At 38.3% G+C, this 15,220-nt stretch overlaps 1 protein-coding gene and 1 long non-coding RNA gene across 4 annotated transcripts in view; one reads left to right on the top strand and one right to left on the bottom strand.

The window, feature by feature from the left end:
- Nucleotides 1-3,220, top strand: part of GABRA6 (gamma-aminobutyric acid type A receptor subunit alpha6) — a 33,274-nt gene extending 30,054 nt beyond the window's left edge. For 2 of the 3 annotated variants that reach the window (XM_049109171.1, XM_025435099.3), the window contains one exon: nt 1,865-3,220. In XM_049109171.1, coding sequence (XP_048965128.1) covers nt 1,865-2,140 — 276 coding nt within the window. In that variant the 3' untranslated portion in view covers nt 2,141-3,220. The remainder of the gene's footprint in view (nt 1-1,864) is intronic. The other variant, XM_025435100.3, reaches the window with a different exon arrangement.
- The window catches only part of LOC125754978 (uncharacterized), a 32,169-nt gene that overhangs the window by 11,834 nt on the left and 5,115 nt on the right, over nt 1-15,220 (bottom strand). The gene's annotated exons all lie outside the window — the stretch shown is intronic.

The raw sequence follows: 15,220 nt of genomic DNA, 5'->3' as shown, positions 1-15,220 counted from the left end.
TCTAACGTCAAAACCTATGATTTATTTAATTCTGTAAAGAGTCCTTAGCACAATACTGGGTGAATACATAACAAATAAAGATATTCTTTCCTTGAAATTCACCATGGTCATGAGAAATCTGACATGACTACAGAGATTCATTTTTGCTTTTGGTGAAGAGATTTTCCCATGGCCTCTAAAAGCACACTGGGCTTTAACTCTCAATGATGACTATTATTATTTAGGTACTCAGTAAATTCTATGACAAATCACACGGCAAAATTCAGAAGAGGACTATAGAGAGAAGAGGTTCTTGGATTCATTATTTCTTGCACTCCAAATGTCACCACATCGGCAGGTCATTCTGGTCCTGTGGTTCAACCCGCACAGGGGAGGCGACTGCCTCATCCTGTTGCTGTAGGGTTGCTGGCTAAAACCACGGGAGTCTGCTCACATGAGTAACATACCCTGCCAGGCATCAAAGTGGTGATTTTGCTGCCAGGGAGAAAACAAGGCAGTGTTACAAGAGCAGAGATCATGTACAGCAAGTGTTTGAAGGCAGAAACCAGCAAGGACAACCTGGCCACAAGGAGAGTGACTATTGCAGGATATACATAAGAAAATATATAAATCAGAGGAAGGTCCCCTGGCCTCCAATGGTATGAAAGGAGTCTAAAGCAAACAGAATTAGAGTTTCTGAACTAGACCCAGTACTTTAAAGACAAGAAAACGTGTGGATGATGCAATAAACATTGAAATTGACCAGTGTAGTTTATTACTAATTGTGTGACTAGGAGCGAGGCCTTTCCAGCTCCACCCTCTGGACTTAGCCTTCTCAACTGACAATTAATGTGCTAAATATTCCTTTCAGGACTAAAAATGGTTGTCTTATGATTTCTAATGATAAAAAAAGAATGTATAACAATTCTGAAGTCAGTAAATGAAATCATTTTTTGGTGATTTAAGATGGAGGACCAGTGGAGAAGTTCTGAATGGGAAGCAGAAAGCTCTCAACATAGAACTTATGAGCTTAAAAAGCAGTATATATCAAGGGATGAATAGTCATTCCACTCAGTTTATGGGTACTGATACTTTGTCTCTGCCTTTTCACATACACAAGCACTTTAATATTTTTTGTTGCTGTTTTCTCAGCTGGTTCAAATTTATGAACATGTGAAGATGAGGATAGAGGTGAAAAGGATGATATCAACTAACTGAACTGCTAGATTTTCTTATATTAACTAATTGTCCATATATTCAAAATTGAAATTGCCTTTGTTGCCTACATTCATTGTTCTATAGGCTTATGCACCACCAGGAAAACGTGGGGATGATGAAATAAGCATTGAAATTGACCAGTGTAGTTCTTCCTAATAGCCTAATGGTCATTACAGTTTCTAGAATGTGGAATATGCTTGGCATCAATTGCTGATGTATTAAATTATAGGATGTTGGATGAAGCAAATCATTTTTTTAAATTTGTTTTACCACTTTCTTGGAAGAGTAGCACCATCAAATACTATTAAGAATTTGCTAATATTGGGGTGCCTGGGTGGCTCAGTTGGTTAAGCGTCTGCCTTTGGCTCAGGTCACAATCTCAGGGTCCTGGAATTGAGCTCCCCATCAGGCTCTCTTCTCAGCAGGAAGCCTGCTTCTGCCTGCTGCTCCACCTGCTTGTGTTCTCACTCTCTCTCTCTCTCTGTCAAATAAATAAAATCTTGAAAAAAATTTTGTCAATATTTAAACAAGCATTTGCTAATATTTTATCTTAAATATATAATAATATGTGATATTATAATATAATAACATCTGTCAATGGTGAAAAAGTGACTAAGGGATCTCTAGTCTTTGATTTAAGCTGAATATTTATGTCGTTTCCTTACAGCATCCTGATTCCAAGTATCATCTGAAGAAAAGAATCACCTCTCTGACTTTGCCAATAGTTCCATCCCCTGAGGCCAGCAAAGTCCTCACAAGAGCTCCCATCTTGCAATCAACACCTGTCACACCCCCACCACTCTCTCCAGCCTTTGGAGGCACCAGTAAAATAGACCAGTATTCTCGGATTCTCTTCCCAGTTGCATTTGCAGGATTTAACCTTGTATACTGGGTAGTTTACCTTTCCAAAGACACAATGGAAGTGAGCAGCAGTGTTGAATAGCTTGCAGCCAAGACAACTTGTATTCTGTAAGTTCTTATTTTGTAGTATTAAGACTTGTATAGATGCTTTTCTGAAACATTGAAAATCTGTAACACATAGCTTTGAGTAAGCATGTATGGGCCAAAAAGCAATAATGTTACTCCTCAGAACTAGAAGTTGAAAGTTGTTGGAAAATATGACTTTTTTGTATGTTAGAGAAAAAATTTTAAGAGAATAAGATGTACTCAAGATGAATTTGCCAATCTTTGTCCTTCAGTGTTCAATATTTTAATTGTCACTGTGAATAGCCTTTACCACAAAGAAGATAAACTAAGACATGCTGACACATCCAAAGGTGGCCTTAAAATACATTTATTTTGGCTTAGTTGTCAAAGAGAGCAAAATATAAATAGTCTAAATATTTATCAATAGGTTAATACCAGCATGTTGGAGACCTTTATGCCAGTAATATTGTTTTCAGCATCTTTGTACAGCCTGTATTGAGCTTAGCCATTTGTTTTTAACCTTGCTGTGCTGTTTTACCTCAATAAAAATAAATAATAAAGTATGCATATGTACATAGCTTTAGTTGGACTGCAATACAGTGCTGTTTTATCTCATTAGGCTCTCCTTTCAAAATAATATGCTCATCATAATTCCATGAAATTGTAGAAAAAAATAAGACTATAATGGAGCCTTGTTATGACTGTGGCTATATCTCATATTTTTCACTTGAGTATACCACTAAATAAAACAATAATAAACATGGTTCTCCGTATCTGTTAGATAAAGCTAGAGAGAAGACTTTCCTTAAGTATGAAGAAATGAAGAGACTACCTCTACCCAGTGTTAGTGTCCCTGGTGATTCTAAGAAGTAGAAGGTGCGGCACAGGCAGGATCAGTCATCTGGCTCTAAACAAAGCACCTGGGTGGCTCAGCAGTTGAGCATCTGCCTTCGGCTCAGGTCATGATCCCGGGTCCTGGGATCGAGTCCCACATCAGTCTCCCTGCAGGGAGCCTGCCTCTGCCTCTGCCTATATCTCTGCCTATCTCTCTGTGTGTCTCTCATGAATAAATAAATAAAATCTTTAAAAAAATAGAGTCATGTTTGTATTCAGAGTCAATCTTTCGTCTCCTTCCTGCTCACTCAATACACTTTCAGTTATAAGATGAATACAGTCTAAGTAATATATAACATGGTAACTATAGTATAACTCTCTATTGTATGATTGACAGTCAGTAACAGGGACACCTGCGTGGCTCAGCAGTTGAGCATCTGCCTTTGGCTCAGGGCGTGCTCCTGGTCCCAGGATGGAGTCCCACATCGGGCTCCCTGAGAGAAGTCTGCTTCTCCCTCTGTCTATGCTTCTGCCTCTCTCTGTGTGTGTCTCTCATGAATAAATAAATAAAATCTTAAAAAAAAAAAGTCAATAAGAGAGAACTTAAATGTTCTCAGGGGGAAAAAAAAAAACACCTAAAAGGTAAATATGTAAGTTAATGGATATGTTAATTGACTAACTCAATGGAGGGGATCATTTCCTAATGTATTCATATATCAAATCATCACATTGTACATTCTAAATACCTTGCAATTTTATTTGTCAATTATACCTGAATAAAGCAGAAAAAAAAAACATGAATGAGACTACTTGTCTCTCTTTCTGCTATCCCAGCTCTTCCTGATGCTGACTCTAGCCATGTTTCTCCCACAGAGAATAATAGTCTTAGGGAAACAGGAACTAAGGTAGGAAAAAGCATGCAGGATGATTTGTCCAAATTGATAAACCTTCGTTAGTTGTTGTTGGGCCTTAAACATCACTGAGATTACCCTGAGCAATGAACTCAGAAAGAAATATTTTGAGATCACTACTCTTGACTTAATCCAGAAAAAATGCGAAAATTCTACAGCCCAACAAATTAGAGGGTAACTAAAATAGCTCCCTGTTAAGGGTGAGGTGAATGAGAGCTCCATCCAATGTCTCTATTAGCTACCTGACCAAATCTCTTAGTCTTTGGGAGAATTCCTTGTATTCTCAGCTATAGGATGAAAGGGATTGATCAGATGCCCTTTAGAGGTCCTCTTCTTTTAAACAATTTATGCTTGTTTCTTTACTACTCTTTTCTATGTAAATTAAGTTAGTCTAACTATACTGGGCCTGCTTCTGTTTTAGGGAGTACATTAAACACTAGGCAAGTGTTACCATCTTGTATGCTATATTACATTTAATCTTCCTCACAAACCGGTAAAGTATATACTATTATCATCTTCCATTTAAAGATGAGAAACCAGGGTACAGAGAGGATAACTCATTTTTTCCAAAAGCAAATGGCACTCAGGTAGTATAGCTGAGAGTCACACCCACGCAGTGTGAATCTATAGCTTGTTCACTTAATCATAACCATATACATCCTCATAGAACCCAATGCAACTCGTTTTAATCCCCTTCAGAATTCTCTCATCTTGTCTTTTGTTTCCTGTAATAATTTTCATGGTGTTCTGATATCCTTCCTGCCCCCCTTTCAACATTCATTCTACATTTCACTGCAAAGAACATTACTTTCAGTCAATATTTATGCTTAGAGCTGAAATAGATAAGTAAAACCAATTTATTGGTATTAGATTTCTCCTTGATAAAAGAATCTTGAAAAAAATAATAAAATTATAACATTTCTGAATTGCTAAGGATTCTAGAGAATACTATTTTTCAATGTATGTCATGGAGTGGTAATAGAGATTAACTGTAAACAAAATAGTTTTCCTAGTCAAATAATTTGGGAAGAGATGTTGAATCAGAGTAAAATAAATATTTTCTGCTGGACTGCTCAGAGCATTTATTATGCTTATGTGCACCATGATTCTCTCACTGTTTGCTATAGTATTTAACATTTCCCAAATCCCCATGACCATAAGTATTATTTTGCTTGGAGGAAATTTTGGGATTAGTATTCACCAGAAAAAAATTGGGAAACACCATCTTAGTATTATTTATACTATCCCTTCTATAACCATCCACCAATTAAACAGGTAAAGATTTGAATCTGAATGGTGACATGACTTATCCCAGCCAACACAAATTTGGACTGTGTAAAACAGAAACTAGATTTTATGTATTTTAATAAAGTGAATTTAATATAGAAGGAGCTGATAAATGAGCAATGCAGAGATAGTAACTATAGGAGCAGACACCAAAACAGAACTGGTAGGCTCTTTTGCCGAGCCTAGAAAGTTGGGTAAGAGTACTTACAGAGCTGGACTCAGTCATTTGAAAAGATGCTATCACCTGGATGGTGAGAGTAGCTAAGCAGCTCAGAGAAGGAAGCCCCAGAACTGGGAATCAGACCTCCAAAGTCAGGGTTCCACATAGCTGATGGTGGAATCACAGATAATCAGAGGAGGGGCACCTCTGGGCTGGGTCTCAGACTTCTGTGGTCTGTCCACATGCTGCTAGGATCTCAGCTGTGTGCAAGAGAACACTTGCACATTTGGGATCAGACTCGAAAGGAAGAGGTGCTGCTTGACTGAAATGGACACCTTGAGAAAGCACAATGCGGCTGGTTCTGGGAGTGCAAAACACTGGAGACTGGAATCAACTGTTTTCACAAAGGTGAAGGGTAACATTAAAGGGCAAAGCAAATTAATAAAAAGGAGAATGTTCCTTTTCCTTTCCCTCTGCTCTCTACTCTTCCTTCAGTGCTTTATACTAGAATAACCTGACAGTGGCAGAGAAGAAATGAACATTAAAGGGTCCCAGCCCCAGCATCATAAAATAGGGTATGGAAAGTTGGATTTGGAGGTGACAGATAAATGATTAATAACTGATATACTTCACCATGTCAGTTAGTGGATATCATACATTCATTTCTGTGTATATGTATACTGTCTCACAGCAATAAGATGCAATTATCCTTCATACAAATAAAATGCTCTCAGCATTTGTCCAAAAAGGAGATACACAAAATCCAAACAGCCATCATATCCATTTCTAGGCAAGAATCACAGCATCCATTTTTGAATGATGACATTTCATCTTCTAATATAATCACAGTCCCCCTTGAATAATCTATTTCCCAAAGATTCAATTGTAAGCCTGTCTATAATGAAAACCTCTTTCTATAAAACAGCAAGGGTATAGAAGAAAGGAGATCAAAAGAAAGTATTTAATATATACAAATATCAATTTGTTTAAATACCCATGGGATCTTTATGCAAAGACAGAGCTATATATTTTTATGAAAGTAATAGTAAGCAAGGAATAAAATATGCATGGCTTCTATGGTCCCCATATCTATATTAGTTACATGATTGTAGTTGATATAAATGACTTCCTTCTTCTATTACCCTTTTCTCTCAGTCAGCCTGTCAACTGGTTTATTTGCAATTCTTTACCTGGTTGAATTACTGAAGGGTCTTAATACAAGAGCAGGATCATCTCACATCCAGGAAGGTGGGTTGCTTCCATTGCTAAGAAAGTCTTAGTGGGACGTGTGGGTGGCTCAGTTGGTTGGTACCTGACTCTTGATTTCATCTCAGGTCATCATTTCAGGATGCTGAGATCTAGCCCCTCATGGAACCCCACATGAGGCTCCATGCTCAGCAGAGTCTGCTTGCCCCTTTCTATCCCTGTCTGCCCCTCTCCCCAACTTGTATGTGCGTGTGCATCTCTCAAATAAATAAATAAAAATCTTTTTTAAAATGTCGTATAAAATCTTAAGAGTTCTAAGATTCTCAGCATTGTTCAAGTCCACTCAGATATCACCATACATTTTAGCCTCACTTTCCTTCCCAATTAATGTCCTAATTTTCTCATAAGAGACATGGCCAATGTAAGATTTTGATTTACATTGTAATTCTATAATCAGTACAATTAAAATATGCATCTACTTTTAAAGAGAAGCCAGCCCTGTAGCTACAAGAAATAAGAGATTCTTTTGAGACTGCCATAGGATCTCCTTTGTTCTCTATTACTTGAACTGAGAATTAAAAGCCCCGAGCTTATACTTTTCTGCCTGTTGATTCTCCAGTGAAGTCAGAAGAGGACTAACTACCCACAGTTCTTAGAGCCATCAGAACTGCTTTAAAAATTAAGAATTAAAGGCACTTGATTCTCAGGATTATTTCATTACAATCAACAAGAGTGATGCTTTTAATTAATTGTGATGTGACTTCATATTAAGAATTACTATTATGACACTTCCTATTGGAAAGGAGAGCAGTACTTTATTAAAGGACATGGCATGACCAAATAAACTTCAGCATCTCCTGGTATCAAGTGCAGTTCAGATAGAGAAACACCTACTATCCTTAAAGTTAGGGGAAAAAAAAGGGGGGGGGGCTGGGAATAGCATCCTGAGTAAGATTCCCAAGGAGCTGGCACCCAGACTTTTAAAGGGGTCAATACCTTGGTCATGATGGGGCTAGTCCTGGGAATGCAACAAAAACCTAGGGGCTGAACCAAGTGCTGTTGCCAAAGTGGAGGGCCATTCTCAGGACAGTCCTTATATAAGAACATGCCTAGAACAGACTAAGCAAGTCCTTTCTCCTTTTTTTTTTTTTCTTTTTTCTTCTCATCTCCCTAGAGGGCTTCCTATTCCCAGACTGGGTAGGAAGCATCTTAAAGGGAGAAATAAAAGCTGTATAGTTTAGCACCAATGTTACATAGAAGTGTGAATTTGCAACCAAGAGATAGTAGCTTAAACATGAACACAGACTTGAACCTAAACTTTTCTGATATCCGGTTTAAGCTCTTTAAAATACGTCCTAATGGTTGGGTTTCAGGAGCCATAATGAGCTGATGGTGGAGCCAAATGAGCTGGTGGGGAAGAGGGATTTGTCAGAAAGCTTTTACTGGTGAAAACCTATTTCCATATGTTATCATCAAATGAATTTATGTATGTGAATTGCTTAGAACAGTGTCTAGTATATATAAGGCACCATAATAAGAAATCTATGAAATCCATAATCATAAACTCACTTTTTAAATAAAGATTAGTTGATACAAAAATAAAATGTGTATTATCACACCAAAAACAAAAGAAACCACAAACTGCTGTAGAAGTTTGAGTGATGTGAGGTGCTAGCTACATGAACATTTCAAAGAACTTCCCATAAAGTTTGGTTATTTGATTACGTGTTATGCAATAAAAATGTCCTTAACCCAGATTTTGGCAGTCTAATGCTTTCTGCCCCAGAAACACTAAAGGCAATTATTGTCTTATATCCTCCAGAATATGAACTATATTCATCTTTCTGTGTGTGTTCATGAGCATGTGAGTAAATATTGGGAAAGACCTGTAGATCAGGACTACTCTAATTTAATGTCCCTTTGAATGGAAATTCTTCTAGACTAGATGCTTTATGTACAGTCATAAAGATAATATGCAAATAGACTTTTCCTACATTTCTATAATTAATTTGTTTCTCAATTATTATAAAATGAATTGACAGACAACCTTCTCTGTTTAACTTCTACGTTTGAATTCTAATGAGCACATTAAAATCTCATAATTTAATTACTATTCTTGGATTATTTTTGTTGGTGGTGATAGTTTATTAATTAATTATCAACTCCTGAGTTTTACATTTATCCAAATGTGAATGTAACAATGCCTCACTTTTATCTATAGTTCACTTTTCTAGGGATTTTAATTTTTTCATAAAATTGATAACCTGATGTGGGGCTCCCAGGTGGCTCAGTTGGTTAAGCATCTGACTCTTGGTTTTGGCCCAGGTCATGATCTCAGGGTTGTGAGATGAAGCCCCAGGTTGGGCTCCCCACTCAGTGGAGAGTCTGCTTGAAATTCTCTCTAACCTCTCCTCTGCCCCTCCTCCCTGTGCTCTTTCTCTAAAATGAATAAATAAATAAATCTTTAAAAAATGTGATAACCTGTTGCTTAGCTCAGAATTCCCCTCAACTACCATCCACAAAGTAAATAAACCAAAATATAGATATTGAAAGTCAAGTGTTTTACTCACAGCAGTCACTCTACCTTCACTCAAAGCCTATTAACTCCTATTTTAAACCTAGTTCACTCTAATTTGTTTCTTACTCCAAAGTGGATGAGAAGGGTAAAATATGAAAAAATAGGAGGAGCTAAAGAATCAGGCAAATCAAAAGTAGAAATGACAGCACATAAAAATCAGTGAGGCAAAAGAATATGAAAATTAGCTTCAAAATTGTGGGCTCATTGTGCATTCGGGGCACATAGCCCTCCTTCTAAAGAATAAAGTAGTGAAGCCATAATGCCTTAAAGTCAACAGTGCATTGGAACAGATTCCTGCACTAGGTTAGGTGAGCAGTGAGCTTCTCTGGGCCTTCATTTCTACATCTTTATAATGAGGAGATTTGTTTGAGATGATTTCCAAAATCCTTTAACAACATAAATTTCTATTATTTTATAATAATTGTATAATGAATTTTCAATGACCTCCATGTAAAATGCTATGAGAGTGGGATCAAATGTTTCAAAGTATTTCTATCAAAAACAGTCAAAGTAAAAATGATTTGGTCTTAATATTACTAATTACATGTTTTTTAAGTAAGAATCTAGCATTTGTGTAAGTATTTAGATATATTATTTGGTTTAATCTTTGTAACAATTCAATGAAGCATATTCAATTTATGAACATTTTACAAATGAGAAAACAGGCTCACACAAGTGATGTTAATTGCACAATATCTCATGGTAAGGCAAGATCTACAATCCATTTTTGTCTTCTGCAAAACTTTGTAATACCTCTTCAAGTAGTACAGATAAGTTTCATATACTTGCATAGGTGCTTCTGCTTTATTTCTGGGCCACAGGCAATCAGCTCATTTCTGGTTTGATGCTATTCCACAGCTGATTGATGAGGAGCATGGCCCCTGCCCCTGGCTATAAGCAGCTATAGATTCTGCTGTTTTACCAGGTGGCCCTAGTTTCTGCAAGAATATTCAAGTGATTAAACATGATTTCCACCATATGACTTGAATACCAACTTATCACTAAGGGATTGCTGATACATGGAGAGTTATATTTTTTGAATATGGCTAATTGACTATTTTTAAGTCTATTATTTCTGTGCCTTTGAAGTGAGCAAGTATGCACAAATACATCCTTGTGACATCTTGATCAGATGTTAATGTCCTTTTTTTTTTTTTCCTAAGCAGATATATAAGAATAGAAACCACACATAAGAGGCAGTATCTCACAGCAGGGAACATGGACTGTAAAGGCTATCTGATACAGCTAAACACTTTAAATATGCCATCTTAGGCAAATTACTTAAAATCTCACAACCTCGGTTTTCTCATCTAAAAACTGGTATTAATAACAGTTCTTAGCTTATAAGGTTGTTCTGAAGATTAAATGAATAAGACAGCATCTGACATAAGGTAAGTGTTGAAAAAAAAATGTTAGTTGCTATTAGCTGACTACAGAGTTATGACTTAGGAGTCCACTGATAGTTTGAGACAACTGAAGGCTATTTGGAATCTATTTCTCTTTATTTACTTCGTGTGTGGCACAGTATCCAGTATCTTACGGATGCTCCATAAATTTTTGAATCAATGTCATTTACTGCTCCAAGGTAGTTTGTTTCTTTTTCCCATCTCAAATGGACCTAACCTGCCAGCCTTGCCTCACAGAAAGGGTTATTATAGGTCATATAATATACAAAATAGTTTGTTTTTATAAAAATCTGTTTTATTCCCCCACGTTTTACGGACAAGGAAAGTCATCTAACTTGCTCACAGTCAGCAAAGCAAAGCAAATTCAGAATCTGCATCCAGGTCTGTCTTGCATCTGAACCAGGGTACTTTGTTGCTTCTCTCTGCTACCCTACATATTATAAGCTAGTTTATGAGAAAGAGCTTAGAATACTGAGAAGCACATGCTTATATAAGACATTTGCATATGTTAGCAAGTTTGTGCCAGTAGCCTCTTAACTAGTTCTCTTCAGGGAACCATGCTCTCTGTTTCCCTGTTTATGAGCTATCCTAGACACCGAGAGGCAATATTTAAAATACAATAGAAGAGGGCAGCCCAGGTGGCTCAGCAGTTTAGTGCTGCCTTCAGCCCAGGGTGTGATCCTGGAGACTCGGGATCAGTCCCACATCAGGCTCCCTGCATGGAGTCTGCTTCTCCCTCTGCCTGTGTTACTGCCTCTCTCTCTCTCTGTCTGTCTCTCCTCTCTGTGTATCTAAATAAATAATAAAAAATCTTTTAAAAAATTAAAAAAAAATACAATAGAAGAGGGTGGAGTGCTCTTGCCATTCCCATTCAGACAATTCAATTATCTAGTATATGCATTATTCCTACACTTTTAACTTTCTAGCAATTGTCCAACTGCTGGCTCTTTTCTCACTATCATAAGCAAAAATATGTTTTGACCAGACTGTTGTGACATTCATTAGCCGATTATCTAAAAGTCATTTGGAGAAAGAGAGAAACACCAGTTTATTTACATAATCACCTATGGATTCAGTATCATCAGTTTCACTCCATGGTCCAATGTACTCATTTGTAAAATAAGGATACCCAAATTGCTTCACTATAATCATGACATTTAATATTTTAATGTAGAGATCCCTCTACAGGTACATATGCAGAGATCAATCAACCATAGCATACTGTGACTAGCTATTAGGATAAAGGCTACAATTTTAAAACTAAAATATCCATAGAATAATCAATATTAAAGTAGTTGTTCATTTATTCATTCTTCATTTATCCTACACATATTTAATTCATATCAAGTGTGGCCATCAGGCTTAAAAGAAGGCTCACAAAGGTAGAACTATATAGAATTCACTTAAATTTAGTGTATATGGTAACCATAAATTATATAATTAAAGTCTCTATTCCACAGAGATTGATTTCTACTTTAAATCTATACATGGTTTTCTATATTTTCTCTTTTTCTGAATGTATTTCCCATTATTGATCTAACACATAAACTTCATTCATTCAGACTGAATGGCATTCGACCTCACCGTTTGTCAGAGCAGTACTGAAATTAAAAAAAAGAAAAGTAGTACGTACCCTATACCCTCAAGGAACTCAGTCTAGAGAAAAGAGAAAAAACATTGACAGATAATTAGAATCTAGGGAAAGTAGTGCTAATAGAGATATTTGTAACACAATATGGCAGTAATGAAGAAGACAAGGGTGAGTGAGTGCCATGCTCTGCTAGGGGCATTAAGTAACACGGGAAGAGAAGAGTGATCTTTGCCAAATTGGCTCACTCCCCAAACTTGTTCATTTTGTTTCTCAGTAGAAACTGCTGCAATAGAAGCTAAGAGATATGAAGGCAAAATAGAAATATCCAGAGGTCGATGCTAGTGTATTCTTTTTCCGTGGTGTTATCCAAAGCAAAGGGCATCAGAAAATTAAATCCAAGAGAATTCTAAAACAGCTAAAGGAAGAATTCACCTAGTAGTTCATTGGACAAAGAAACCTCATTTTAAATCTTCTCACTCTCTGTCCTTCCTTTTATTTTCACTATTTCCGGTGTTTTGAATACTTCACTTTACTTAGCTAAAAGTTCAATGAATTAGAAATCAATAATTCAGTTATAAAACTGCAAAAAATTAAAGTCTAGGTTTTGGCCAAGTCTACAGAGCTATTTAGTGGTATCCAGTAGTCAAAGTCTGGTGTTTATCTCCAAATACTCTCTCCTAAATCACTCTTCTGCACAGTGTCAATACAGTATAGGAAATGTGGGGACAGGAGTCATTATTTCTAGGATCATGTCCAATTCTATAATTCTGTAAATACCAAATACTTTGAGAAATTTCCTAATTTTATTTCTACTTTAACCATGATTCACTTGTTAAATGAAAAATAAAAAGGCTTAGTTAGATGTATGCTTTGTATATACCCTATGCATACATATGAATGCCACTTTATACACAAATTTATACAAAGTTGAAGAAGTTTTAGAGCATTGGGGTTTAAAACAGTTGGTCGGCAAGATGGCAGAAGAGTAGGGTCCCCAAGTCACCTGTACCCACCAAATTACCTAGATAACTTTCAAATCATCCTGAAAACCTATGAATTCAGCCTGAGATTTAAAGAGAGAACAGCTAGAATGCCACAGATGCGCTTCTATCAAGGTAGGAAGACGGGGAGGAAAAAACAAACAAATAAAAAGCATCCAAGGGGGAGGGGCCTCCCGAGGATCCGGGCTAAGGCCAGGGCGAGCGTCCCCAGGACAAGAAAGCCCCTGTCCTGGGGCTACTGGAGAAGCAGGAACTTCACCAATCTTCCTGGAGAAAAGGCGCTTGCAGGGAGTTGGAGCAGGACCCCAGGAGGGCGGGGATGCAGTCAGGCTCCCGGGGGCACTAACAGAGCATCTGTGCCCCGGGGAGAGCCCCACACCCCGCGGCCAAGCTCCCTAAAGGGCTGCAGCGCACACGGCTGGACCCGGCAGCAGCTCGGAGGGGCTCGGGCGGAGGCTCCACAGAGAGGGGGCTGCGCGGCCCGGGAGTGCGATTCCAGCAGCGCAGGCCCTGGAGCCCAGGGTGTTGGGGGACACAGGCCAGGATCCGGTGCTCCCCCCGGGACAGGCGGAGGCCGGGAGGACACAGGACAGCGAGGACACTCCTGCCACCGGCGCCCCCAGAGCTGTACAGATCGGGGCCCGGCCCCCGAGCATCCAGGCCCCTGCAGACTGGGAGCTGCGGTAGTTACTGCAGGAGCTGACTCCAGAGCTGGGGACCTGGCCGCCGCCAGTGGGGTTGTTCCTCCTGGAGCCTCACAGGATAAACAACCCCCACTGAGCCTCACAGTGGCCTCACAGAATAAATAGGATAAACAACTTTCACTGACCGGTGCACCAGGCAGGGGGATGAGCATCTCTCCCAAGTGCACACACCTGAGAATCAGCAGAGCAGACCCCTCCCCCAGAAGACCATCTGGAAGGACAGGGGAAAAGCAAGTTATTGACCAAGCAGCACTGGAAAGTTCCAGGGGAAGTCAAGGGATTTACATTATAGAGAATCAGAGGATACTCCCCCTTGTTTTTTGTTTTCTATTTGCTTCCCCCCACCCTTTTTTTTTTTTCTCTTTTTTCTCTTCTCTCTTTTTCTGCTTTTCCCAGTACAACTTGTTTCTGGCCACTCTGCACTGGGCAAAATGACTAGAAGGAAAAACTCACCTCAAAAGAAAGAATCAGAAACAGTACTCTCTCCTACAGAGTTACAAAATTTGGATCACAATTCAATGTCAGAAACTCAATTCAGAACCACAATTATAAAGCTACTGGTGGCTCTAGAAAAAAGCATAAGGGACTCAAGAGACTTCATGACTGCAGAATTTAGATCTAATCAGGAAGAAATTAAAAAGCAATTAAATGAGATCCAATCCAAACTAGAGGTCCTAACGAGGAGGGTTAATGAGGTAGAAGAACGAGTGGGTGACATAGAAGACAAGTTGATGGCAAAGAGGGAAACTGAGGAAAAAAAGAGAAAAACAATTAAAAGATCATGAGGATAGGTTAAGGGAAATAAGTGACAGACTCAAAAGGAAAAATCTACGTTCAATTGGGATTCCCGAGGGCACCAAAAGAGACAGAGGTCCAGAATATTTATTTGAACAAATCATAGCTGAAAACTTTCCTAATCTGGGAAGGGAAACAGGCATTCAGATCCAGGAAATAGAGAGATCCCCCCTAAAATAAAAAAAAAAAAATGCTCAACACCTCAATATTTAATAGTGAAGCTTGCAAATTCCAAAGGTAAAGAGAAGATCCTTAAAGCAGCTAGAGACAAGAAATTTCTAACTTTCATGGGGAGAAATACTAGTTTAACAGCAGACCTCTCCACAGAGACCGGGCAGGACAGAAAGGGCTGGAAGGATATATTCAGGATCCTAAATGAGAAGAACATGCAGCCAAGAATCCTTTATCCAGCAATCCTCTCATTCAGAATAGAAGGAGAAATAAAGAGTTTCCAAGATAGGCAGAAACTGAAAGAATATGTGACCACGAACCCAGCTCTGCAAGAAATACTAAGGAGGATTCTGTAATAGAGGAAGTCCAAGGGAACAATCCACAAAAACAGGGACTGAATAGGTATCATGATGACACTAAATTCACATCTTTCAATAGTAACTCTGAACATG

This window comes from Canis lupus, chromosome 4 (genome assembly GCF_003254725.2).
Source record: "Canis lupus dingo isolate Sandy chromosome 4, ASM325472v2, whole genome shotgun sequence".
In the NCBI taxonomy this organism is placed as follows: domain Eukaryota; kingdom Metazoa; phylum Chordata; class Mammalia; order Carnivora; family Canidae; genus Canis; species Canis lupus.
The sequence above is the reverse complement of the archived record's forward strand: the minus strand, read 5'-3'. Positions and strand labels throughout refer to the sequence as shown.